Source organism: Ceraceosorus guamensis, assembly GCF_003144195.1.
Source record: "Ceraceosorus guamensis strain MCA 4658 unplaced genomic scaffold IE81scaffold_11, whole genome shotgun sequence".
Classification (NCBI taxonomy): domain Eukaryota; kingdom Fungi; phylum Basidiomycota; class Exobasidiomycetes; order Ceraceosorales; family Ceraceosoraceae; genus Ceraceosorus; species Ceraceosorus guamensis.
Window position 1 is genome coordinate 1 of NW_020290006.1, and position 22138 is coordinate 22138.

General features: G+C 57.0%; 9 protein-coding genes across 9 annotated transcripts; 2 read left to right on the forward strand and 7 right to left on the reverse strand.

The window, feature by feature from the left end:
• Positions 1–707: 707 nt before the first annotated feature.
• Positions 708–1037, reverse strand: IE81DRAFT_273627 (hypothetical protein; the record flags this gene model as incomplete). The annotated part of the gene is made up of 1 exon (XM_025511433.1): positions 708–1037. A coding segment is annotated over one exon (330 nt), but the record flags the coding sequence as incomplete, so codon positions are not given.
• A 2704-nt stretch (positions 1038–3741) lies between these two features.
• Positions 3742–4789, reverse strand: IE81DRAFT_321257 (hypothetical protein). Its single transcript, XM_025513285.1, has 2 exons — positions 4682–4789; positions 3742–4527 (listed from the first exon to the last, which is right to left on the reverse strand). Exon 2 carries the CDS (start codon positions 4383–4385, stop codon positions 4011–4013), a length of 375 nt encoding a protein of 124 aa, XP_025371526.1. The 5' UTR covers positions 4386–4527; positions 4682–4789; the 3' UTR covers positions 3742–4010.
• An 11-nt stretch (positions 4790–4800) lies between these two features.
• On the reverse strand, positions 4801–6150 carry IE81DRAFT_345607 (ferredoxin reductase-like protein; the record flags this gene model as incomplete). Its single annotated transcript, XM_025515933.1, has 5 exons — positions 4801–4814; positions 4878–5022; positions 5086–5379; positions 5450–5533; positions 5611–6150. The coding sequence occupies 5 exons, from the start codon at positions 6148–6150 to the stop codon at positions 4801–4803; spliced, it is 1077 nt and encodes a 358-aa protein (XP_025371527.1).
• Positions 6151–7574: 1424 nt separating this feature from the next.
• IE81DRAFT_287254 (hypothetical protein) lies at positions 7575–8612 on the forward strand (the record flags this gene model as incomplete). The annotated part of the gene is made up of 1 exon (XM_025511702.1): positions 7575–8612. The coding sequence occupies one exon, from the start codon at positions 7575–7577 to the stop codon at positions 8610–8612; it is 1038 nt and encodes a 345-aa protein (XP_025371528.1).
• A 655-nt stretch (positions 8613–9267) lies between these two features.
• Positions 9268–10894, reverse strand: IE81DRAFT_17927 (class I glutamine amidotransferase-like protein). The gene is made up of 2 exons (XM_025510691.1): positions 10122–10894; positions 9268–10040 (listed from the first exon to the last, which is right to left on the reverse strand). Exons 1-2 carry the CDS (start codon positions 10476–10478, stop codon positions 9279–9281), a joined length of 1119 nt encoding a protein of 372 aa, XP_025371529.1. The 5' UTR covers positions 10479–10894; the 3' UTR covers positions 9268–9278.
• A 1241-nt stretch (positions 10895–12135) lies between these two features.
• Positions 12136–13941, reverse strand: IE81DRAFT_321260 (glycoside hydrolase/deacetylase). The gene is made up of 2 exons (XM_025513286.1): positions 13108–13941; positions 12136–13000 (listed from the first exon to the last, which is right to left on the reverse strand). The coding sequence occupies exons 1-2, from the start codon at positions 13449–13451 to the stop codon at positions 12445–12447; spliced, it is 900 nt and encodes a 299-aa protein (XP_025371530.1). The 5' UTR covers positions 13452–13941; the 3' UTR covers positions 12136–12444.
• A 2378-nt stretch (positions 13942–16319) lies between these two features.
• IE81DRAFT_17955 (hypothetical protein) lies at positions 16320–17024 on the reverse strand. Its single transcript, XM_025510692.1, has one exon. It carries the CDS (start codon positions 16881–16883, stop codon positions 16410–16412), a length of 474 nt encoding a protein of 157 aa, XP_025371531.1. The 5' UTR covers positions 16884–17024; the 3' UTR covers positions 16320–16409.
• Positions 17025–18139: 1115 nt separating this feature from the next.
• On the forward strand, positions 18140–19513 carry IE81DRAFT_18009 (hypothetical protein). The gene has a single exon (XM_025510697.1). It carries the CDS (start codon positions 18395–18397, stop codon positions 19184–19186), a length of 792 nt encoding a protein of 263 aa, XP_025371532.1. The 5' UTR covers positions 18140–18394; the 3' UTR covers positions 19187–19513.
• A 9-nt stretch (positions 19514–19522) lies between these two features.
• Positions 19523–21961, reverse strand: IE81DRAFT_321266 (hypothetical protein). Its single transcript, XM_025513287.1, has 4 exons — positions 21647–21961; positions 21221–21575; positions 20544–21142; positions 19523–20465 (listed from the first exon to the last, which is right to left on the reverse strand). The coding sequence occupies exons 1-4, from the start codon at positions 21680–21682 to the stop codon at positions 19842–19844; spliced, it is 1614 nt and encodes a 537-aa protein (XP_025371533.1). The 5' UTR covers positions 21683–21961; the 3' UTR covers positions 19523–19841.
• Positions 21962–22138: the final 177 nt, after the last annotated feature.

The following is a 22138-nucleotide window of genomic DNA, read 5'->3' on the forward strand; positions in this document are numbered from 1 at the left end:
CCCCCCCCCCCCCCCCCCCCCACCCCCCACATTCATACTCTTTCCAATTGTGAATCACCAGCTTCGTCTTTTGAAGCGTGGCTCCGTTCACCATCGCGCATGGAAGCGGTGCAAGGGATGTCATTCTTGGCACTCCACGGGGACTTGCGTAAAGAAGAGGCGCAAAAGCAGGTGACCTGGACGAGAGACATGCAGGTTCCTCTTTGCGTCGAGTTGACATTTCCTTCAATACAAAGGAAAGTGAATGTTGAAGTCAATAAAGTGTAAATCACGAATGCGAATGAAATCAAAAATGATGAGAGGAGACGGGGGCTCAAACGACGATCACGTGATCAGTTCTCGCGACTCTTACCTGGCGCTATCTGTGTTGGTCTTGACCGGCTGCTAGACTGGTGACTGATGACTTCAGCAAGGTCGCTTGGCCCAATTCTGATGGTCTCATTCCTTGGCTCTCTCATCCGATCTAAGCTCGATCAAGCAACCTTCGCATGAGCACGCATAGATCGTAAGCACGCCGCTCGCATGTGCTTGCTCGTACGTGCATTGCTGGTGGATGCTGTCTTGATTGTCTAATGGTACATGTATGGATGTTCTAGGATGCCGTGAGTCAAGGATTGCGCCAAAGCGCCTCATATCTATCTAAAGCCTTCTCCCTCCATCTCCTCTTCCCCATCTCCTCCCTCTATCCACTCCTCCGCACTGAGTCTGCCATCTCTCGCGACGAGCCTGTATCTAGCCAGCTCGAACGTCTCATACGCCTTGGAGCTCTTGCTAGCCGCTTTCTTGTGGAGCGGCAGCGCGCTAGCCACTTTCGCAGCTTCTCGACTCGTCCACACGCACGTGGCCAAGTTGCTGCCCAGAGCGTCCGGCGTGCCGTACCAGTACATCATCAGTCCGCCCGACGAGACTGCCTCTTCGTGAGCTAGCCGATCAGCTTCGTACAGTCCGATATTGTGGACAAAGGGTCGACGTTTTGATCGGAAAATCACCCCGTACCACGTTCCATCTAGATCGGCAGGAATGGAAAGCTTGTCCCACGCCAGCACTCTACGAATGAGAGAGAGAGCGGGCGAAGCGTCCGAAGTAAAGGCGGGACACGACGAGATGTCAGTGCCTGGAGCTACCGGATGAGGTGCTTCTCGAGACCATTTGATGGGCTCCTTGACTGTCGAATCGACGCAGAAGCCCTCGTCTTCGACGCCAAAATTCCCAGCGTAGTCGTACGTGTTGGGTCTCAGCTCGTGCAGCGCTTTCCAAAGTGCTTCTGATTTGGGTCCGAGCACGGGCAGTCTGGATCGAGTGTACTTGTGGTGCTCCCGTGTAACGTCTTTCGTCGACGTTACTAGCCGAGTACCGTGGGGATACGAGGCGGGCAGGTAGGAGAGACCGACTGGGAGTCTCTCTTGCACCGAGTCGGGTGTACTAGCGGGGAGTCGCGCCATGATGGGACCCATGCTGGACAAGGTTGGTTTGGCATCATAGTCAATGTCCGTCGAGGAGCTGATTGGTCGACTGAACGGGTCGATGATGTTATCATCGTCATCATCCGCCTCTTCCTCTTCATCTGACAATCTCAAATCGAATTGCAGATCCACATCTGGCAAGTCGTTTTGTTGCGCTTTGGCGTTCGATGCAGCCCTCGAAATCTCTTGTTTGACGGCGGAAACCGCCGAAGGAGCCTGCAGCTCTGCCACTGTCACCTGTTTGGTCTCCGTTCGACCGTCGCGGGCAGCGCGTAAACGTCCCCTCTCCGTTGGCGGCCCTCTGCGTCGGCTTGTACCACCCGGAACCCGATGCCTGCTCCTCCCTCTGTTCGCATCATCGCTCACGCGAGGAATAGCCAGCGGGGGGGAGATGCTCAGGGATGACAAAGATTCGTAGCTGGTAGTTGCGGATGCCTCTCTTGCATCTTCCGCGTCTGAGTCGTCTAGCTCTGCAAGTTTGGCAAACGGGCTCTTGGCGCTGCGCGCCGACGAGGAGAAGGATTTGGAGTAGGCATCCAGCGAATGGTCTTGTCGGCGAGGCGTGACCGATGTCGGCGACGCTGAGGCGCTCGATGAAGATGAGCCGGAAACAGTGGTCGCAGCCGCGGCGGACGTGGAGGCTTGAGCGCTAGAGGCGCGAGCTACGGGCCTGCGCGTCGAGATGGTCGATGAGGAGACGTTGGAGGCAGCGCTCGCCATGCTGGTAGCTGCCGGTGTAAAGTGCTTGACTCCCAGTCGGCCTCCCAGTACGTGGTTGGTCTTGGGGTGAGTGAGTGGATCGCCGGTGGCGTTGAAGGCGCCAAAGTCTGGTCGATACGGCATGTTGAGTAGACTTGTGCTGCTGATGGATGCGATGGTCTCGAGTTGATGACTTTGGTCTGCTTGAGTTGCAAAGCGAGAGTCGAATACGTGAAGGCTTACAGCTTGACTCTATGATGGAGGAGAGGGGAGTACATGGGTGGCAGGCATGGCTTTAAGAATCCATCCGTGTTCCTTCGAGTCACTCTCCACGGCCATCTCTACCCCGCACGAGTAGGGGAGGATTCGTCATTCCACCAAAAGCGTGCGTTATGTCCACCCTTTGCTCCTTGCCTACTCCAAATTGCGAGCGTTGAAGTTACAGGGCTGCGTAATTGTGCTCGCTTGCGTGCGTGCGCATGGGCTCGATCAGCCACTCGACGGGGAAGGGTGGAGATGTGTATAGGCATGGCACAAAGGCCGTACCACGGCTTGGCGGCACCGAGCATCACATCACGTCTTTGCCCCCTGTGTTGCGACCAACGGCAGGTACACGAGATCACACCATCGGCTCGCTCGCTTGCGGTGTTACACACAAACTGCGGCCGGAGGGGCTGGTGGATGCGAACGAGGCATGTCACTCGAACTGTACGGGGGCGGGCGGGCTACATCACAGGTGCATCGGAGACTGATCGACCGAACGCAAACGCTAAGAAGATGCTAAAATGCGCCACAATTGAGTTCGGACTGGTCGGCGTGCACGCTATATTCGGTCAACACCCGGTCCTCTCATTCACAATTTTGATATCCGAGGTGATTTGCACGCCTCGAATGATACGGGGCGGGCCCCATGATGAGCATAGACACGTTGATCGTCGCCACCCGCCCGCCCTTTGCTGACCCCAGTCGCGAGTCTGTGAAGGGACACGATGGCACAACAAATTTGTAATTGTTCTGGTCCTGGTACAAGATCATCGCATCTATATCTGGAGGCTGCACCTTGGACACAACGCGCGAGCTGGCATGCTCAGACCATGCAGCAGCGACCAGCTCGACGATCGAGCAACCAGATGACGTGCTCATGAATGAGCCTTTGCCGGCGCAAGCAGCAGCTTGGACCGGCTTTTCTTGATGGCCTCATTCAAGATTGCCACGCGGCGGCTTGCGGTATTCCATATTGAGGGGTCGTCGCAGCGGACGCAGAAGGCAAACGAGGAGTCCGCGCGACGATCGAAGACGAGTGCGGTGCAGACATGAAGCGAAGATGGACGTAAAGGCGACGAGAAATTACGAATCAGGAAGCCTCTCGGTCCACGGTCAGGGTCACACCTTACGGCCGTCACGCAATGACCGGTGCCGATGACGTGATGAAAGTCATTGGCGCTGCACCGTCACTTGATCGCCCAGTCAAGAGTCTAGCGTGCTTAGACGCGTGGTGCGTCACGGACGAGATGTATTCAAGATTGTTCTAGAGCTTGCAAGTTGGACGCCGCCCTTCCGCGTCCTGGCGTGACCTACACTCTGATGAAGTTTGTCTTCGTATACTGTTCTGTCTGTGTACCAGGACATGTGAAGCGTGCGCAGATCTAGCAGTGATATGCGAATGCCGATTACAACAGATTTGACTCAAGCAGCTGACGTGGAATATAATGACCGCAGATACTGTTCCTCTAAATGTTTGGTCAGCTTGATGCTGTGCGGCGGGCGTACTGCTATTTTCACTACTTGATCAGTTCCATACCCGTGCTGCGTGGACCCCGGCAGCATCGATGTCCGCTTCGGAACGCCTCAAGGGAATCCGGGTAGCCTTGCTCTTGAATGTGACGACGACGCATCCCTATACTTACGCACGCGCGACGACGCTTCTCCAAACACGCGGACGGCAGGGAAACGAAGCATCGACGAAGCCTCACCGTTTCCCATTTCGATTCCATCGTCTGCGCAGCGAGCTAGAGCGATGCGAAAAGTCTCGGGGGCGCGCATGCGTTGCACGCGAGCTGGCGATGGTGGGAGTTTTGCGAGCGATTGCTGGCTTGGGAAGCTATGCCGCTTTGAGCATTTCGGTCGGTCGAGCGGCGCAGGGACAGGTCGAGGTACGCTTGAGCGTGTGTTGTGAGTACAGGTACGAGTAGCGCTGCTTACTGGCGTGCATTCAGTGGTCATCGTCTGAAAAAGGAGAATTTAAAAAACGAGCTCGAGTTGTGCTGACGGAAGCTGCGCCTTGCGGGGGGAGAAGGGACGGTGCGTCGCTGCAAGCCGCTGCTCTGCTCTGATCTTCATCATCAGTAGCTTGCGTTGATCCGGACTGATTCGATCGAGGTGGATGCTGAACTCGGTCAGTCTAACGACAGGCGAGCAGAAGCGCGTCGACCGCTCTCAGCGATGCCGGGCGCACGCGCGTCCCCGCGTTGCCAGCGCTTCACGCTTGCTGCGTAGGCTACATTCAGAGGGTGATTCACCTGGCCTTACCTCGCGTTTCCACTCCGGTCAAGCGAGACACCATCCATCGCGCAACACGAACAGCGAGCAAGAGAATTCTATTTGATTGTTGAAAGGTTGTTGGGCAGCGAGTCGTGCCTCAGAATTTGTAGACTAGAGACGTGAGAATGTCAGTTGCCAATCCAAAGCGTCATGTCTGCGCTGGCGCCCTCTCACCTTGGTCAGCTTGGTAGCCTGCGTCTGCCAAGAGTCCCTTGAGATCGCCTTGGCTTCCCTTGGGACCCTTGCCACCCGAAATGGCTTCGTACATGGGTGGCGGGCCGCATACGAGAACCTTGACCTTGTCCGCCTTGCCGGGAAGCTTCGTTGGGGAGGGGGTGAGATATCAGCCGTAGTCACCTACTTGACTCATCCTTATACTCACAGGCAAGTTTTGCGAGATGATCTCGTGGGTAATGTAGCCCTCAAAGGTGCTCGCAGGCACGCTTCCGCTCTTCTTGTCCAGACCGTAGATGATTTTGAAGCGAGGATCGCTCTTGGACAGTCTGTCAAATTCTTCCCGAAGCAAAATGTCCTTTTCCGACTTGTTGGTGTAGATCAACGTCACGTTGGTCTTGTCATTCTTGTCCGACGCAATTTGCTGAATGACTTGCCACATTGGAGTGATGCCGGTACCCCCTGCAATCATTCCAATGTGCTCGAACTCATTGGCCTTGTACTGAGTGTGCGGTGTGAGCCAGGATTTGTCAGCCGTGGCAACCTATCGCGCTCGCACTCCTCGCACTCACGGGAAGTTTGGGGAGGGGTCCCTTGATGGCCACCTTGTCACCTGGCTTGAGGCCGTGAATGTGACTCGTCATGGCTCCGTTCGGCTGCGAGGCAGGGGGGAAAGCGCCAGATCAGCAAACGGGGTCGACTGGGAGAGCAAGCGCCCGCGCGCCACGCTCACGTATCTCTTGATCAAAAAGTCAATGTGGCCAGGAGTGGCGGGAGATGAGACGGGAGTATAAGGACGAATGACTGGCTTGCCATCCTTGTCCTTTGCATCGTCGCCAGCGCCCTTGATGAGGACGGCAGATGCGACACCCATTCCAGGTTTGGCGTTGTCGGGCAACTCGAAAATGTAGAATGCGCTATCGTGATTGTACGGCTTGACCTCCTTGAGCGTAAACTCTCTGAACTCGTCCTTGGACAGGGCGCCCAATCCCAGCGCACCCTCGGCTTCCGAAGCGACCTTTTTGACGTTTCCAGAGTCGAATCCGCCCAGACCGTACCATGCTCCCAAACCTCCAAGACCTCCTAAGGCGAGCAAGAGCGGCAAGTTAGAAGATGATCCGGAAGAGGGAGCGGATGCGTAGCCTCTGCGCGCTGAATGAGCAAACGAGGTGCGAGCGACTTGAGGGAAGGGCTGTGCGGAGGAGACTGCGGGAACAGCGGAGCTCCTAGAGACTCCGCGAATGGACGAGCGTGCAACGGAAGAGGCAAACATGTTGGATGGGTCTGCTGGTGGTGATGATGGTGGGTATGGTGGTCAAGAGAGTGGGAGGTGCAGCGCAATTTGGTCGTATGGCTTTGAAACACAACTTCTATTATCACCATCCATGTACTCCATGGGTATACCCACCCGCGTGTATACATTCACATTCACATCCACATCCACATCCACATCCACATCCACATTCAAATGATTCAGATTCACGATTACGAATCACTGGATCACAATCACGAATTCGTGATTCTGAAGGATTACAGCAGCGCAGCACCCACCCATGCAGCAGCATCAGCAGCATGCTGACGTCGCCGGCCTCGCTTCCCGATCTCTTTCGTTCGTGCGCGACGTACGAAATGCGCCGCCTCCACTCACACTCGGGCTATTGCTTGGGTCGATCGTGACTGTGACAATGCGCACGCAACGCAGCATGCAGTCGAGTCCGTGCGGCCGGCGCTGCAGGGTCGCTCATATCGTCGGTCGCGTTAGGCAGGGGATCCCACGCAAACCACGTGGTCGCTATGGCGCGCGAATGCCGTGGCGCGCGAGAACACGCCCGTGCCGATTCCTCGACCTCGGATGCGCGCTGATCCTTTGATCCTACTCGTGACTAGACCCTTGCGTGTGCTTGCCTCTCTTGTCTCTGACCATTCTGTCCTTGCTCGCTGCTTGGCACCCGGCCAGCCGGCCCATGCACACGAAGCTCATCGCCTCGCTTACGAAACGCAATGTCCAGTCAGCGCTGCCCCGCATTCGTTCCTTGGCACTCATCATCGATGACCGCGACACACACCCTCGCCGCGCGAGCGCAAATCTTGGAAGCTGCACGATGGTTCGAACGTTCGTGAAGTCGAAGGGCTGCCCATGCAGCATGCGTGCGTGCATCGCCAGGCATCGACGACTCGTGACTTGCGCGCTCAACGGCAATCGAATCGCCGCTCATCGCGCTGCGTCACGTACGTAGGCGAAATGCATCGCTTGGGGGGAAGAGGGCGTGCATGAGAGGAGCAGGAGCAGCCACAGGCGCTCGGCAGGGCTGTGCATTTGCGCTTGCCAGTGTACTGTACGCGTGTGTGCGTGTGTGTGTGTGCGGGGGGGGATGTTGCTTTGCCGGGAGCATCCTGTGAGCGTCTTCTGTCTCTATTTAGAAGTTTCATCGCTGGGACGCTCTTGACTGGGCAGGCAGGCAGGCAGGCAGACATTGCCTCACCTACTACGCCGCCCTCGCCGCACCCTTCCACCTCTCCACCACCATACCTTCTACCGACGCTCGACGCTGTCTATTCACCATGTTGTCATCCGCCAAAATAACCACCACGCTGCTGGTCAGCGTGGTCATTCTCAGTCAAGTCATCTTTGCATTTCCGAGTCCCTCTGGCAAAGACGCCACCGCAGCAGCTCTCCTCGCTCCTTATCGCGGCAAGATGCCCTTTTACCGAAGGGCTACCAATTGCAACGGGGATTTGTCTCTCTGCGAACGTAGCTATGGCAACGTCACCTTTGTTGGCGCGCACAATAGCTACGGCATTCACGCCGGCTCCACCAACGTCGCTGCCAATCAAAATATCAGCATCACCGATCAACTCGACGCAGGCGTGAGGTTGCTTCAGAGTCAAGCCCACAGGAGTTCCAACGTCTCGGTGCAAGGTGCTGGCATCGACCTGTGCCATTCGGACTGCAGTCTCTTCCAAGGGGGCACGTTGGAATACTGGCTCTCCCAGATTGTGGCGTGGAGCAATGCGAATCCAAACAATGTGGTCACGCTGCTCATTGTCAATTCGGACAATCTGCCAGCTAGTCAATTCGCTCAAGCTTTCGAATCTACCGGCGCAGCTGCAAAGTCCTACAACCCCTCTTCGGCCGGCGTGGGGAGCAACGGGGTAGTGTCTCGCTCTCAGTGGCCTTCATTGGGCACGATGATAGATGCGCGCACACCCCTCGTCTCCTTTCTCTCCACTCAAGCCGACGACAATAATCCCGGCTATCTGCTGCCCGAATTCTCCAACGTGTGGGAGACGCCCTTTGACCAGACCTCTGTCCCATTCAACTGTTCGGTGGATCGCATGGCGCAAGGTTCAGACTCTTCCAACCTCTTGGCCCTCTCCAACAACTTCCGCAGCACGCGATTGTTCGGCGACGTCACCTATCCCGACACTGGCAATCTTGGCAGCACCAATTCCGAGCAGACGCAATTGGACAGCGCTTACACGTGCGCAGCGCAGCACGGAAATGCGAATCCCAACTTTATCCTCACCGATTACAGCCAGACGGGAGATTACGGTGCGCTCAGAGCGGCCGCGCAGCTCAATGGCGTCAGCTACACTCCTCCAAGGTCGTCGAGCGGAAGCAGCGCTTCGGGCAATGGCAGCAGCAGTAGCGGCAATGCCGCTTCGTGCCTCTTGCAAAGCAGCTCCCTCGCGCTGCTCGCAGTAGCTGTCGGTGGGATGGCTCTTTTCGCATAAGTGGTCAGGATTGTCTGTTGTACATTTTTTTAAGAAGAGGAACCGCCGCATGTGTGCTCGTGACTAATGTAGAGGAATGCAACGTACACATCAGAGGTGTCCCCAACACCCAGCCTTACCCCCATCACTCGCTCTGCCCAATGGACATTTTTTACCTGCCATCGTGCATTTCGCACTTCATTGTTGCTCGTCTCGGCACGCATGTATACCTCGTGCGCAATCGTCGTACAGTGGCGCACGTTTTGACGGTGCGTGTGTCTGGCGCCGCCCCGGAAGCAACAACAGAACGCCTGTAATGGGATTACTGATTGCATTTCGTGGTAGCAGGCGGGGGAGAGGAGAGGGAAATGGGCCCAGCCCACGCACTTCCGCAAGAACAAGAGACGAGTCGACGGGCTGCAAAGCAAAAGGAGTGTGTTGGTGCGGGTGCGGAGAACGACGCGCAGTACGAAAGTTTTGGAATCGATGTCTGGCGAGGAACGCGACGGCGAAGAAGGCAGGTTTCGTGCGTGCGCACGCGCGAGATGGTATGGATATGGTCCTGATCGCCGTACGATGACGTGGCGAGGCTTGCGTGCGAGCTCCTTACCGAGGCGAGGTAAAAGTACACTAAGATGGTGGCGACGGAACAAAAAAGTGTTGTAGGGACTGTGGACGCGTTTCGAATCAGATGATCAAGCTCGCACCGACAAAGGTAGCCGCCACGAACAACGGCATGCCAAATGAAGCCAACGCGGAAGCCGACGAGCTCGCTCCGTCTTCCGTGTCGATCGTTGTTCCGCCACTGCTGCTGCTCGTCGACGATCCCTTTGTGCCGCTCTTTGATGCGGCGGTCGTGCTGTTTGAGCTCGAGGATGGCTTGGCGACGTAAGCCGTGCCAGGTGCTCCCTTTGGCGCATCGGGTCCTGCAGAAGCAATGGTGCTGGAGTTTAGGACCCACTGAAGACCACCGAGAATGTGGTTCAGCATATCGTCGTCCCTCCAAGAAGCGGGCGTGTGTCCCAAAGCGGTGTAGAAGGACCTTCCATCGCCGCCCTTTCCCTGCTGGCTCTTTTTGGTGTGCGGTTTGTTGTCGACGCCTCCACCGACCGATTTCTTGGGTGCATCGAGCAGGTTGCCCTCCTTGAACCATGCGATGGGGTGAGGTGATCCCTGAACATCGTTGAGCTCCTTCATCGTCATGTCATTGGAAATGTAGGAGCCGTGGTCGACGGTGAGGACGACGGTGTGATCCAACTTGCGAGGATCGCTACTGAAGTGATACACCTCGCCGTACACGTTCCAGCTGGATGGAATGTTGTTGACTGCCGGATGATCCTCTTCACCATCCACGACCATGTACTTGGCAGTTTGCGGGAAAGGATGTCCTCCAAAATAGGCGCCCACCAGTCGACCATACCACGGATACTCGTAGGCCGTGTCGGACGCCTGGGGAGGGAGACGTGATCCGTCGTGAGCTCTCCTGCTGTGTGTTTATCGGAGGGATGGAGCACGCGACCTGACACTCACCTCATGGATGCCCATGTAGCCACCGCCAGCTTCGATGTACCTCCTCATCGCACCCGCGCCCTGCGGTGTGAGAGCTTTTCCGCTGGTAGAGATAAAGACGAGAGCATCGTACTGGTTCAGCCAGTCCTCATCTTCCATCTGAGAAGGGTCGTCTAAGTGAAACGTGTCAAAGTTATTGTCCTTTCCCAACTTTTCAATCGCGTCTGCGGCGTCGTATCTGGAGGGATGCTGGAAACCTTGGGCGTACGTGTACAGCAGCACCTTTTGAGGTGCATCGGAAGAGCCTGCTACGGCGGGCGAGGCTGAAGCGACCAGCAAAGCAGCTGCTGCGCAAAGCACCAGGCATCGACGCTTCATCGTGTTGCGACTGAATGCGGAGCGAATCCGAACGTGGAAGTGTGATTTGATGATGCGCGCGCGGGACAAAAGAGTGTCGGTCGGGAATGCGTTTGCGCGAGCGTCTTTTGTGATGAACTGAGGGGCCGGTGGGCGTGAGGCGAGCAGCGAGCAGCGAGAAGGGCCAAATGAGTGTACTGTGGTGAGGAGTTGCGAGAGGCAGAGAACGCGATGGCGGTGTGGTGATGACGATGATGGCAAGCCGGAGCGACGTCTGAAGTTGGTGTTTCGAATCGATCGTTCCAGCGAGTCAAACAACACACACAAAAGAGGGCTGAGAAACTTAAAAGTGGTCGCGGCGAGCTTTTCGGCAAGCGTAATCTGGGCTCTGTGCCCGAGCGTCGAGAATGAGAAGGAGGACGATGGGGTGAGTGGATGGAGACGATGAGGAGTCTGTCAGGAGCGGTAAGGAGGTCAACGTTCGCAAAAGAAGACCTTTCCGCTGTTAGCTGCTGGTAACGGAAAGCGGAGCGACCCGCTCGCAAGGCTTTGTTTGGCCCATCCCCCGCTCCGACCCAAGCAGCTACTCTGTTTGCTTTCTACAGGCACTCTCACTGACTCGTGACCAGAGAGCACACGCTCCACAGCGCAGCTCTCCTCTCGCGTTCACGCGAAGTGTCGTCGGATCAGCGAAAAAGCCCTGATTGAAGCTGCAGCAGCAGGGCACGTACAGTAACAGGAAGCGGTGGGGGCGGAGATTTGCAAACACTGGCGATCTGCCGGAGCTGACCATGCAGTCGCCGTCGTGTATTCAAGCTGCCGGCCCAGATCTAGCGGAGTCCGTACTTCACCGCTTAAAGTGGTCTTCTGTGCGGCCCTCCATGCATGGAGCATGATCGAGTCGACCGCTGAGGAGGAAAGGGGCGAAAATCAAGCCGGTGCCATGTATGCATGCAGCAGCCCGGGCTAGTGGGCGATCGAGGGGGGGGCGAGGAATTTGCCGCGTATAGCGGAGGCCAGCGAGCGAGCGGGAAGAGCAAGAAGCGGCTGCATGGTTTGTTGATTGCGCGTGCGCAACCAGCATGCATATGCAGCGTGAAGCTGAGGCTGCTGCTGGCGCCCAAAGCACACGCAAGCATCAGCATCCATGATGCACCATGCATCTTTCAGGTCCCGATCCATGACCCGCGCTCCGTCAATCGTCTCGCCAAAAACACGCGCACAGGCTGCGCGGGTGCGAGCGCAATTAAGGCGTATTAATGACTGCGCAGGCCCCCTCGCCTCGATCGCGACTCGAGCGGAGCGAGGCACCTCGATCATGAATTAATTAAAATGCACGCGCGCAGGGGGAGCCGACGTGCCGGCCGGCTCATGCGCGCGACTTGTACAGAATGAAAATGTGATTGACTGTGGATGTCCAGATACCTGTAATAATGAGGCACCACGCGACTCGTAATCAAGATCAAATCCCTCACATTCACGGCCTGCAGCTTTTGGCCCGTCTCGAGAACGCTAGAACGAAAAGCACGACAATGGGAGCGCTCGGCAGCAGCTCGTGCACAGGTATGCCAGCTATTATTATTGAGGTAGCTGGACCCAAGCAGCATCAACGTCCACCCGACCAAATCGAAGTCGACATGTGGCCAAGCTTTTCGCGATGCCTTTGCGGCTTTCCACGAAGGAGGTCGTTGCAACATCTCAATCATCACGGGGATTCGCTGTGCAGGCATCACCCCCCATCGGGAGCATCACCAGCACCGCCTCACAGATGACAATCTTGAGTGAAAAAAAAAGTGTCCATTCCACCGCCGAGGCGAGACGAGAAGGCGGGGCTGATAAAAGAAACAGCGCGTCCATGTATGTAGCAGTGACAGAGGGCAAGGTGAATGATGTGAAAGTGACCATCTGTGGAGGGGCAAAAAGGCAAGAGATGTATTGGAGACACGACTTCGTCGCGCGGTATGCTGAACCGCTTCTCACGACCCGCTCAAGCAGCTCCTGGTTGAGGCTTGCCGGCGCAGGTCCAGGTGCTGTCGCGCACACCGGGCTTGCCAACAACCTTGTAAGGGTTGTACCTCAAGTTGGTAGCCACCGTCTGAACGTTTTGGGGAACGTAGCCGTTTTGCTTCACAATGTTGATGGCCTTGGGCAGCATGTTGTCGGGAGTAGTGGAAACGGTCTCGTGGTTGAGGACGATAGCGTGCTTGGGGGCCTTGATGCCGCGGTAGACATCCAGACTCTGGCTGACAGAGGCACCAGATGCGTCCTGAGTGTCAAAGTTCCAGTTGACCACCACCAGTCCCCAACGGTTGTTCAGGTGGTCCACGACGCGCTGGTTGGCTTCGCCGTAGGGAGGGCGCACGCAAGCAGGAACAACACCAAGAATCTTGTAAAGGGCATCTTCGACGAACTGAATCTGACCGTCGATCTGATCATTGCTCAGCGAGTTCAGGTGGGGGTGCGACCAAGTGTGCGAGCAAATCTCGTGACCCTGAGCGTAAGAGTACTTGAGAGCCTGCACCTGGGGCTCATCGTAAATGCACCTGCGTGGCGGAATTGGCGGGCGGCGGCGGCGAGCAGCAAGCACGGGGCGCGTCAATGCGTGAGACCTACCACATTCGACAAGCGCACACCAATACACAACACTCACCTGTAGTTGTTGCCATTGACGAAAAACGTTCCCTTGTAGCCCTCGTTGTTCAGACGGTCGGCAATGTCCCTGTGCTTGTTGTAAGGTCCGTCGTCAAAGGTGAAGCTAAAGCAACGAGAAGCGGTGCAGCGCTCTTGAATGCCGTAGAGATTGCTGGGAGGAGCTCTAGCACCGAGGGCAGTGCTGTTGGTGAGACCGTACACCTCGTACTCTGAAGGGTCGCGGGCCATGAGATCCCTCTTGACGGCCTCGGAAAGTGGAGGAAAGGCGGCGCCAGGGGCAGCGACGACGCTAGACGCAACGCCGAGGGCGATGGCAACGGCAACGACGAGCTTGCTGAACATGATGAGGATGATTGAGGGGAGGAAGGATGTGGATGGGTGGGACGAGTGGCCTTAATCAAAGGTGAGGAAGAAATGCCGACAAGGCGAGGACAAAGCGCAACGCCTTTTAAAGAGCAAACCGAGTGAGTGACAGTGTGAGCGCGTGCGCTTGGAAAGGAAAAACGAGTGTGAGGGGCTCGGGAGAGCGGAGCCGTATGGAGAGCGGGACGGGATGAGAAGGATGGCTTGATGAAGCTGTTGTGGGGTCGTGGTTGGGGAGTGCGGGCCGAGTTGAGAGGCAATCCGAAGGTCAATAAAGTGGGCAGTCTTTGCGGTCCTTGCGGATACCATCTGTGGCTTGTACTCAGACTGCGTACAGTATCTCTGGCTGACTTGCATTGCTGCAGCGACGGAGACCCGCGGTCGCGAGGATCCCGTGCACGCAGGAGCGGAGCGCAAAGGGTGTGCTACGACTCGTGACTGCTGTGTAGCCTCGCCTGCCAAGAATCCACGACCGCTGGGCGCGACGAGGCTGACATCAACGGCTCAGACCTTCATGCACCCTTCATTTGACAAGTGAGACGCTACCACATTCAATTGTGCGTGCTGCCGATGACAATTGCAATTGCGACACCTGCGGTGATCTGTACGTGCGATTCGGTGGACTGCCCGGCCGCCGTACGTGCGAGCGTGCGCACGTAGGTCGCTTCGACACGCGACTTTTCTTTCCGTTGCCGGCGGTTGGACTGGCGACTGCAGCATGGGCCAACTCCGACAATACAGAGATTGGTTGGCTGGTGCGACTTGCGAGTAAATACAGGGATGGGAGCACATCGTTGATGGAGGCCCGAACATTGAGCGCAGGATGGGAAACTGCCTCGTCCTTCATGCTGCAAGGATGCAACAATCAACGTCAGCTAGGCTCCAACTGCTCTGCCGCTGCTGCAGGGTGCCTGAGATACAAGTGTACGATCACACAGCCAGTCACCTGCAGCTGAGCTGCACGGAAAATCGCCAACTGTCATGCGCGCTCAGCGCCTTCGTAGTCCAGCACTCGTCGTGACCCGAGCGCAGCTCAGTGCACCAAGGGGCGGCCCAATCTGGACGCGTCGTACCTGCGCAACGCATTTCCAAGATCTTTCTGCTCCTATCCTGCAGAGGCCCCATGAGCGTCTGCGTGGGTCAAATCACCCGCGCGACATCTCAAAGGTATAGGGAGCGGAGCTGACGTGACGTGACCTGATCGAGATGCTGAAAGGGCTCAATTAAAGCACTCGAACTGCTTCATAATTCCCAGCCTCGCGCTTTTTGGATGTTGATGATCTTGAATCATCTGGTCCATCGCGAACTAAATCGCTGATCACGCGCGGACCCAGGTAAGAGGAAGCCGCGCCCCACGCCCCATTTTGCGCAAACGCGCCATCAGACTGCGCTCCTGTATATGAAATAATGCTGGTGCCGACCACGTTCAAGCCGCCTCCTTGCGCGCGCGGCGGCCACACTTAATTGACAAGGTTTGCAAGACGAGCAAGCTCCGAGGATGACCCCGGGCAAAGCGATCCTCGCTTTGATCGCGCATTGCAGGTACGTGCGCAGCCAAGCTCGAGGCCAAGAACCTTTTGTGTCCGCAAGTGCGTCATTGCGATGTCGATAGCGACCGCGAGCCTGCCAAGGTCGAACGAACGAACGAACAGCATCGAGGGAGCGAATCCGCTCAGACCGTCTTCGCACAGCATGGCGATTCCCATGCGATGGCAAGCGCATCGAGTCAAGTGTCTCGGGTCAAATCCGCCGACCCCCAATTTCGCGTTTTCGTCCAGCATGACGTTGCACCTTTCGGGCGCGTGGATCTGGTGTCAGCCAAGCAAGAAGAGCTTCGAAGCAGCTAGTCAAGCACCCTGACTCCTTCCATGGTGAGACCAGATCATTTCGCGCTCGGGCACAAGGCAAAGTGATGCTACACCATTCGCTCAAGGCCACTCTTGCACTCCGAGCAAATGTGAGTGAAGTCAACTACGGACCCTATCATCGGATCATTTAAACCCCTGCTGGCCGCCACGGCGGAATTTGTGATTGAAGGGATCAAGGTGGAGACGTTTGTTTGGCGCGCTTCTTGAACCGCGCAACACAAGACTTTGACTCATGACTGCATATGCGGGATCAACACTTTCACCACGTGCCGAGTATGACGCTCTCGAATATTCTGCGCCAGCCCCCCGCACGCCATCACAACTTCATTCGCACGTACTCATCGTGATTCGCGATTTGCCGTGCCGAGATTCCGCGCTCCGCTCAAAGTAAATTCTCCCGGCTAAAAGGGTTTGCGGCCGCACTGCTGCTGCTGCTCCTCGTGTACGCGCAGAACGATCCCGCGCAGCGCTCTTGTGGTTCGATCGAGGTGCGTCGCAGGCTCCACGATCAAGTCAGGACAGTCAAAGTCTGATGAGTGGCTTCGTCTCACTCGCCACAAACAACAAGCGTGAATCGTGAGTCGGAGTCAAGAGTCAGAGGGTCTCAGCCAGATCAACAAGACACATGCGGTCGAAAGTCAAGGGCATGTTGTGATCTGTACGAGAGGCACATGGCAAGCCAGCAATCGTTGCCAGGTCTCGTGACGCAAGGCCAAGATCACCACAGCTTGCTGAGTGCGATCACACTCCCGACCGGGATCGAGCTGCCGACGCGATCAAGTCAAGCGTCGTGGCCGGCCGGTTCGTGGCTTTCCCAGGCCCTCGCTTGCGCGACGCAAATAGCGTCTCGCAAAATTTGGCCAAAATCTCCTCGGTCCGGCCTCCGATGACCGTTTAGCTAGTCACCCGCGCAGGCTGCGCAGTGAGAGCTCGGCAAGCGTGAGTGCTCAAGACTCACACTGTATGCCGGGGCACTGGGCTGGGTTTTTCTTGGCGCCGTCACTCGAAGGTGCTGATGCAGCGCGCATCTCAAGGAATGCCGAGCGATGTCCATGCATCCATCCTACAATCATCGCATGGACGCGATCGCTGTGCGTTGGAGGCCTACGGAGACGAGGTGTGATTCTGCAACCTCCACTTTCTCGCTGAGTTTGGCGAGCGAGGCGAGATCGTACAAGCGACGGAGCTTCGTGGAGAGAAGTACGTGATGGCTGTCCGACGCATCCCGGGAGCCAACTGCATCGCGACACACGCACACGCACAGAGCGGAAAGTGCCAAATGACAATCTGAATGCTGTTTGAGCCATAGCTTGCTGGACAGCAGAAAGCCGTCAAGGAGTGGAAATGATGCTTCATAGCCAGCCCGAGTGGTGCGCGAAAGGATGGATGAAAACGTCTGTTCGAACAATCGTGAATCAAAATGCTTCACGACTTGTGCTGACTCGTGACTCGTGACTGCTTGGTGAGCCGTGCAGCCAGCCAGCCATCCACTCGTCGCGCAATTCCCGGCAATGCGTCTCTTCGAGTCGAACCGTACGTGCATATATGCTGCATCTCCCCCAAAGGGGAACAGCCTACACGCCTCCTCCTCTCAGCAGCGCTTCGGGCCCCAGACGACTGCAGTAATGAGCAGCTGTAGCTGCACAGGTAACTAACTGCCGGCCTCTGACCCATTAGGATGCTGCATGGCTGCTGCAGGGTATCAGAACGAGATGCATAAAGGAAAACTCTGCGCGCGCGCAACTCAAGACGGTGTGGGAAGCCGTCAAGACTGACACTTCGCCCATCGACAGAGCCAAGCAACGAGATTCACGATTCGCACATCCATGCAGCCTTGCCTTGCCTTGCACCCCTCTGACTGCAACTGCAACTGCGCCTGCACCGAAAGCGTCGTATCGTCATCCTACCGTTGGAAGGGGCAGTGTTTCTATAATCAACCACCACTGCCAGCCTCACTCGCCACTCCTTGCACCACCATCTCCACCATCTCGCCCCTGGACTCGCACTCAGCGATGTCATGGCCGCAAGTCACCCCAATCCCTCGAGTGGCCTTTGTGCCGCTCGAAGAGAGGGAACCACAATTCGATCTGCCGAGCATCATCAGCAGCATTGGCTCAGGCATTTTCAATCCTGTGAGTGCCGCTCCCTCTTTCTTCGCTTGAATCGCCGCTCCGCTTTCTTTCGTCTTCAGAATGAGCTTCATGCTCATTCTTCATGTCTTCTTGGTCTTCACATACCGCGTGCGATGAAAGGGCGATGACTCATCTTCCTCTTCTCAATCCTCTACGCGCGACACGTCTACTGGCTCGCAGGGTGGAGATGATACGTCTACATCGCAGACTTCCTCGACATCCACCTCCTCCACCGAATCGACCTCTTCGACGTCGCGCTCAACCCAGTCTACTTCGTGTGAGTATGCCGCCCTTGCCCTCGCGCTCGTTTTCTCTTCTCTGTGAACCCATCGGGTTTGCTTTTCCGTTTCGCGTACTAAAGGCTCCCATTTGCGCATCGGATCCCACACCCATTTCATGCAACCATGACTGACGCTTCCCGCAGCATCGTCTACCTACGACTCTCAAACATCCTCTTCATACACCTCGCCGTCTTCAACGTACTCGGAAACCTCATCTTCACGAACTCGCACTGCAGCATCATCGACTAGAGAAACGACATCGTCGTCCAGCTCCTCTCGAACTAGGGAGACCAGCACCAGACCGACGTCTACCTACCAGCCACCGACGACGAGGACGACGTCCACTGCCAGCGTATTCACGTCGCAATTCACCTCTGGCGGCTCCACCGTCGTTCAGACCCTCACTTCGACCATTGCTCTCGTCGAGACTTTGGCACCCGATCCCAACGCTCAGCAAAACACATCCTCGGGCGGCGGATCCGGCAATGGCGGCGTTGTTGGTGGTGTGGTAGGCGGTGTCATCGGCGGTCTGGCAGCTCTCGTCGCTCTCGTTCTCCTCGGCATCCTTTTGAAACGTCGACGCGATCGTACTGGCCACGCATACTTTTTGTGCCTTGGTACTAAACCCAACAGACACCTCGATGGCGGCGACGGAGACTGGCCAACCTTTGACCCGAACTCTTCGAGCCTCGCGAGTGCAACCGGCGCTGGAGCGGTCGGGGCAGCGTTTGGTGCTGGCTCAAAGCGTGGCCGCCCAGCGACTCCTGGCGGCACTTTGCCCCAAGGTTTCGACGATCCAGAAGCGCTCGGCGGTGACGCCTCGAGTAACGGAGCTTCTGATATGCGCGAGTGGCATAATGGAGCGCCCGCAGCTGCCGCTGCTGCGGCGTACGCGAGGTCCAGACAAGAATCTCACGGTGCCCTGTCGGACGGATGGAGTCAACCTCCACTCTCGGCTTCTGGACCCAACGGATTCGGTGGTCCTTCGGACGACGGTCATCACGTTTTGCCCGCTCCTGCTCAACAGCAAGCCTTGGCGGGGGCTGGTAATGCCTGGGGATTGCCAATGGGCTACTCTCATCCTCAGGCCACTGCAAGCGTTCCGCCTTCGGCATCCCCGCCTCAGAATGGCGCTTCCGGTCCTGACTACGGACACCTCGATCCGCCAGAAGTGCAAGAGCAGCGAGCCAGGCAGGCAGCCGCTGCTGCTGCTGGACCTGCTAACCTCTACTCGAGTTCGGACCTTGCGCACCAGCAGACGGGCAACAGCGGATACGGCAGCGGCAGTGGAGGCAGACCAGCCACAGCGTCCTCCAACCACGGCGGCGACGGCATCTTTTCGGATGCAGCAGCAGCAGATGCCTACACGAAGACCGGTGGTGCGCCCGGCTCCCCTCGATCGTACAACAAGAGGCAGTCGAACGGATCCATGATGTCGCTTGGAGGCCTCGCGCCCCCGACCTACCTTGGCAACAACAACCAGTTCGTCGATGCGCATTCGGGCACGCCTACCCGCGAAGATGGCGAGTTCCAATTCAGCAACCCCAGGAGGCTGGCCCCGACCAACCCCGATGCTTGATGCGCACCATGTCCAAGCAGCCGTCTTTCTCCCATGCAACTTGCACCCTTTTGAGCACCAGCTGTACACTACAAAATAACGTATCTCCCTTCGTCTTTCAAACCACTCACTTGAGCGCCGCAAGGCCTCCTAATGTGCACATCACAATTGCGACGACGACGTCGATCGCATCTCGGCACGCCTTGTCATGTGTTTGTAGGCTTGACGAGCTCAAAAGTTTGATTTGCGCTTCATGACTGCGGACAGAGCACTACTGCTGAGATGTACATACATGGCGAGGTGCGCCGCTTCCGCCACAAGATCCGCATTGGATGGCTCAGCTCACCTCAAAATTTTACCGCTCCTCTTGGTGTTGCACAAATCGCAAATCTCGAACCTGACCTTGTGCTCGAGGTGTCTTTCGACGGCAAGGCGCGCATCTACACGTGCAACGGCGGAAAGGTCCATCTCGCTTTCGACGCCATGAAGTTGTGCGAGATTGCTTTTGAACGAAGAGCGGCGGAGTCTTATTACCCCAGCCTCTGCACCCTCGCTTGCAATTCGTCCAGCCTCTGTCCAACACTCTGCAGATTGCCTTGCACGCGCGTCCTGTTGCTCTCCAAACTATCCCTCACCCCGCTCAACAGCGTTCTCAGATCCGTCTCACCAGCGCCCAGAGTGTTTTGCATTTCTCTCAGGCCATCCAGATCCTTGGCGAACGTTCCGGCTGAAGAGTGCAGGTCTTGCAGAGTCTGCAACCGACTCAGGATGGCCGGTATGATGGGTAAAAGTCCATCGATCCTTTCCATGACCGGAAACAAGCTGTCCAAACTTCTCCTCTGCTCCAGGGACAAGCCTGACTTTTGGGCATCACCTGCCGCGTCTTCGTCCCCTTGATCGCGATGCTGCTGCTGCTGCTGCTGCTGCTGCTGTTGCTCTGCCGCCGTGCTGATCAGAACTCCACCTTGACCCACATTCGAAATGGAAGCGCTGAATCCCAACTTTCGACGAGCTTCTTGCGCTCGTTCGAGCTCGGAGACGAGAACCTTGATACGACGAGAGATCGAGTCTAGGTGACGCGGGTGGGCCAAAAGCGTCACGAGGTGCTCGACGCGTGAGAGCGTAGGCAGTAGGGGATGCGGCGGGCTTTCGGACTGAGAGCGAAATGGTGGTTACGTCTGTGAGCCAAATGGGCGCACAATTCGAACGCTGTAGCCAGATCGACTACTCACGCTTTCAAGCAAGGCTCCCACCCCTACCAGCTGTTCGAGTTCGTGCAATCTGCTCTCCAACCCTGCCAGCTCCGACGACGCGCCGACGTTGTGCGGCTTGATCCGCGCACTCGTGTCGCCTACGTTTGCGACACCTCGGGCATCCGTCAGATTCATTTCTTTCAACTGCCCTAACAAAGTCCTGGCCTGTGTCTGCCAAGCTTGAGCGTCCAGTGAATCACTCGCTGTCCTGCCAGACAAGATGCCATCGAAGCGGTTGAGATCTCCTTTGAGTTGTCTGAGCTGATCCAACATGCGAGCATCTGCTCCTTGCCCTCTCTCCCTTCCGCGCTCCTGCTCTGACGCGTTGTTCGAATCAGACCACTCTTGCCCTCGTGAGTCTTGCTCCTCCTTGAGTTCCTTTTCCAACTCTTCCGACTCCATCTTCAACCTCTGCAACCTCTCTGCTCGGCTCTCGGAAGCCGAGCCGACAGGCGAGACGCCCTGATAGCTTCTCAGCCCGGCCCTTTCCTGTCCGTAGTAGCCCACTTCCAAGACAGATTGAGGGGGGTACTTTTGCGCCCTCTTTCGACGAGCGGATGTCAGCTGGTCGGAAAAGTCTGCATGGAAGATCGGATGAGGAGCAGGCTCGGCAATTCGGGGCAAATGAAGCTTGCGATCATGACGCGCGCACTCACCTACACCGCTAGCATCCGCCCCCGTTCCTTGCCTAAAGCGTCTAGTAGCTTCTCCCACATTCATTCTCGACCTCTCGATCGCCTCTATCGCCTCTGTCCCCGCATCCTCCGTCCTGCCGCCTTTTTTTGCAGCAGCAAGTCCACTCAAAGAGCTGCTGCTTGGCAATCCGCTCGCTCCGCCCGCTCCACCTCCTTTGCGTTTGCTAGGCCGATCCGTTGCGCTGACAAAGCTGGCATCTGGATCGTCAGACTCGGAGCCGGAGGATGAGCTTGGGGTGACTCCGCGGATCTTTCGAGCGGCGCCGCTCGGTGAATCGGGGCTCGACGTTTCGAACACATCGGGAGAGAATGTGTCCTGAGGGGGGGATGTGAAGCGACTGGTGAGACGCAGTGAGCGTGCGTCGAATCGACGTCGCGGCTACTCACGATATCTGGCAGATCAGCATACTTGGAAGAGGACATGGAGGGGCAGGCGGCAGCGAATGGACGCTCCGGTGCTGGTGCGGTTGAAGATTGCGGTGCTTTGCGACCGATTCACCCGTCTTGTCAGCGTGGTTGCACGTGCCCTCACCGCCTTGTGTGGAGCTTCTGCTCACGACCGAAGATGATCCAGACGGTCCTTGCGCGAGTCTTTGCACTGATCAGTAGCGAGTCGTGGCTTGTGAGCGTCGTGCACGATCAAGATGGCAGTCAAGGGTCAACAGTCAACAAGAGTCAGAGTCTCGATAGTCCGGTGTTGTGGATGCTGCATGGCAAGTCACGAGTTGCTTCGCGGTTGACCACGCGTGCGCGTTAGAGCGCCATCACCCTGCCGCGCGCCTGTGCAGTCCAGCGCTGAATCCCAAATGCATGCATGCAGTCTGATGAGGTGTCTGCGCTCCTGCATCTCGTACCAATAACAATGGTGAATCACGAATG

Excerpts from the sequence above, each read along its gene's own strand:
- IE81DRAFT_321257 (XM_025513285.1), bottom strand. The coding sequence starts at position 4,385 with ATGACCACTGAATGCACGCCAGTAAGCAGCGCTACTCGTACCTGTACT.
- IE81DRAFT_17927 (XM_025510691.1), bottom strand. The coding sequence starts at position 10,478 with ATGAAGCGTCGATGCCTGGTGCTTTGCGCAGCAGCTGCTTTGCTGGTC. Across the intron at positions 10,041-10,121 it reads GCTACATGGGCATCCATGAG|GCGTCCGACACGGCCTACGA; the intron begins GTGAGTGTCAGG and ends CTCCCTCCCCAG.
- IE81DRAFT_321260 (XM_025513286.1), bottom strand. The coding sequence starts at position 13,451 with ATGTTCAGCAAGCTCGTCGTTGCCGTTGCCATCGCCCTCGGCGTTGCG. Across the intron at positions 13,001-13,107 it reads GTCAATGGCAACAACTACAG|GTGCATTTACGATGAGCCCC; the intron begins GTGAGTGTTGTG and ends TCCGCCACGCAG.
- IE81DRAFT_17955 (XM_025510692.1), bottom strand. The coding sequence starts at position 16,883 with ATGCACGTACGGTTCGACTCGAAGAGACGCATTGCCGGGAATTGCGCG.
- IE81DRAFT_18009 (XM_025510697.1), top strand. The coding sequence starts at position 18,395 with ATGGCGGCGACGGAGACTGGCCAACCTTTGACCCGAACTCTTCGAGCC.
- IE81DRAFT_321266 (XM_025513287.1), bottom strand. The coding sequence starts at position 21,682 with ATGTCCTCTTCCAAGTATGCTGATCTGCCAGATATC. Across the intron at positions 21,576-21,646 it reads ATGCTGATCTGCCAGATATC|GACACATTCTCTCCCGATGT; the intron begins GTGAGTAGCCGC and ends TCCCCCCCTCAG. Across the intron at positions 20,466-20,543 it reads TGGGAGCCTTGCTTGAAAGC|TCCGAAAGCCCGCCGCATCC; the intron begins GTGAGTAGTCGA and ends TTTCGCTCTCAG.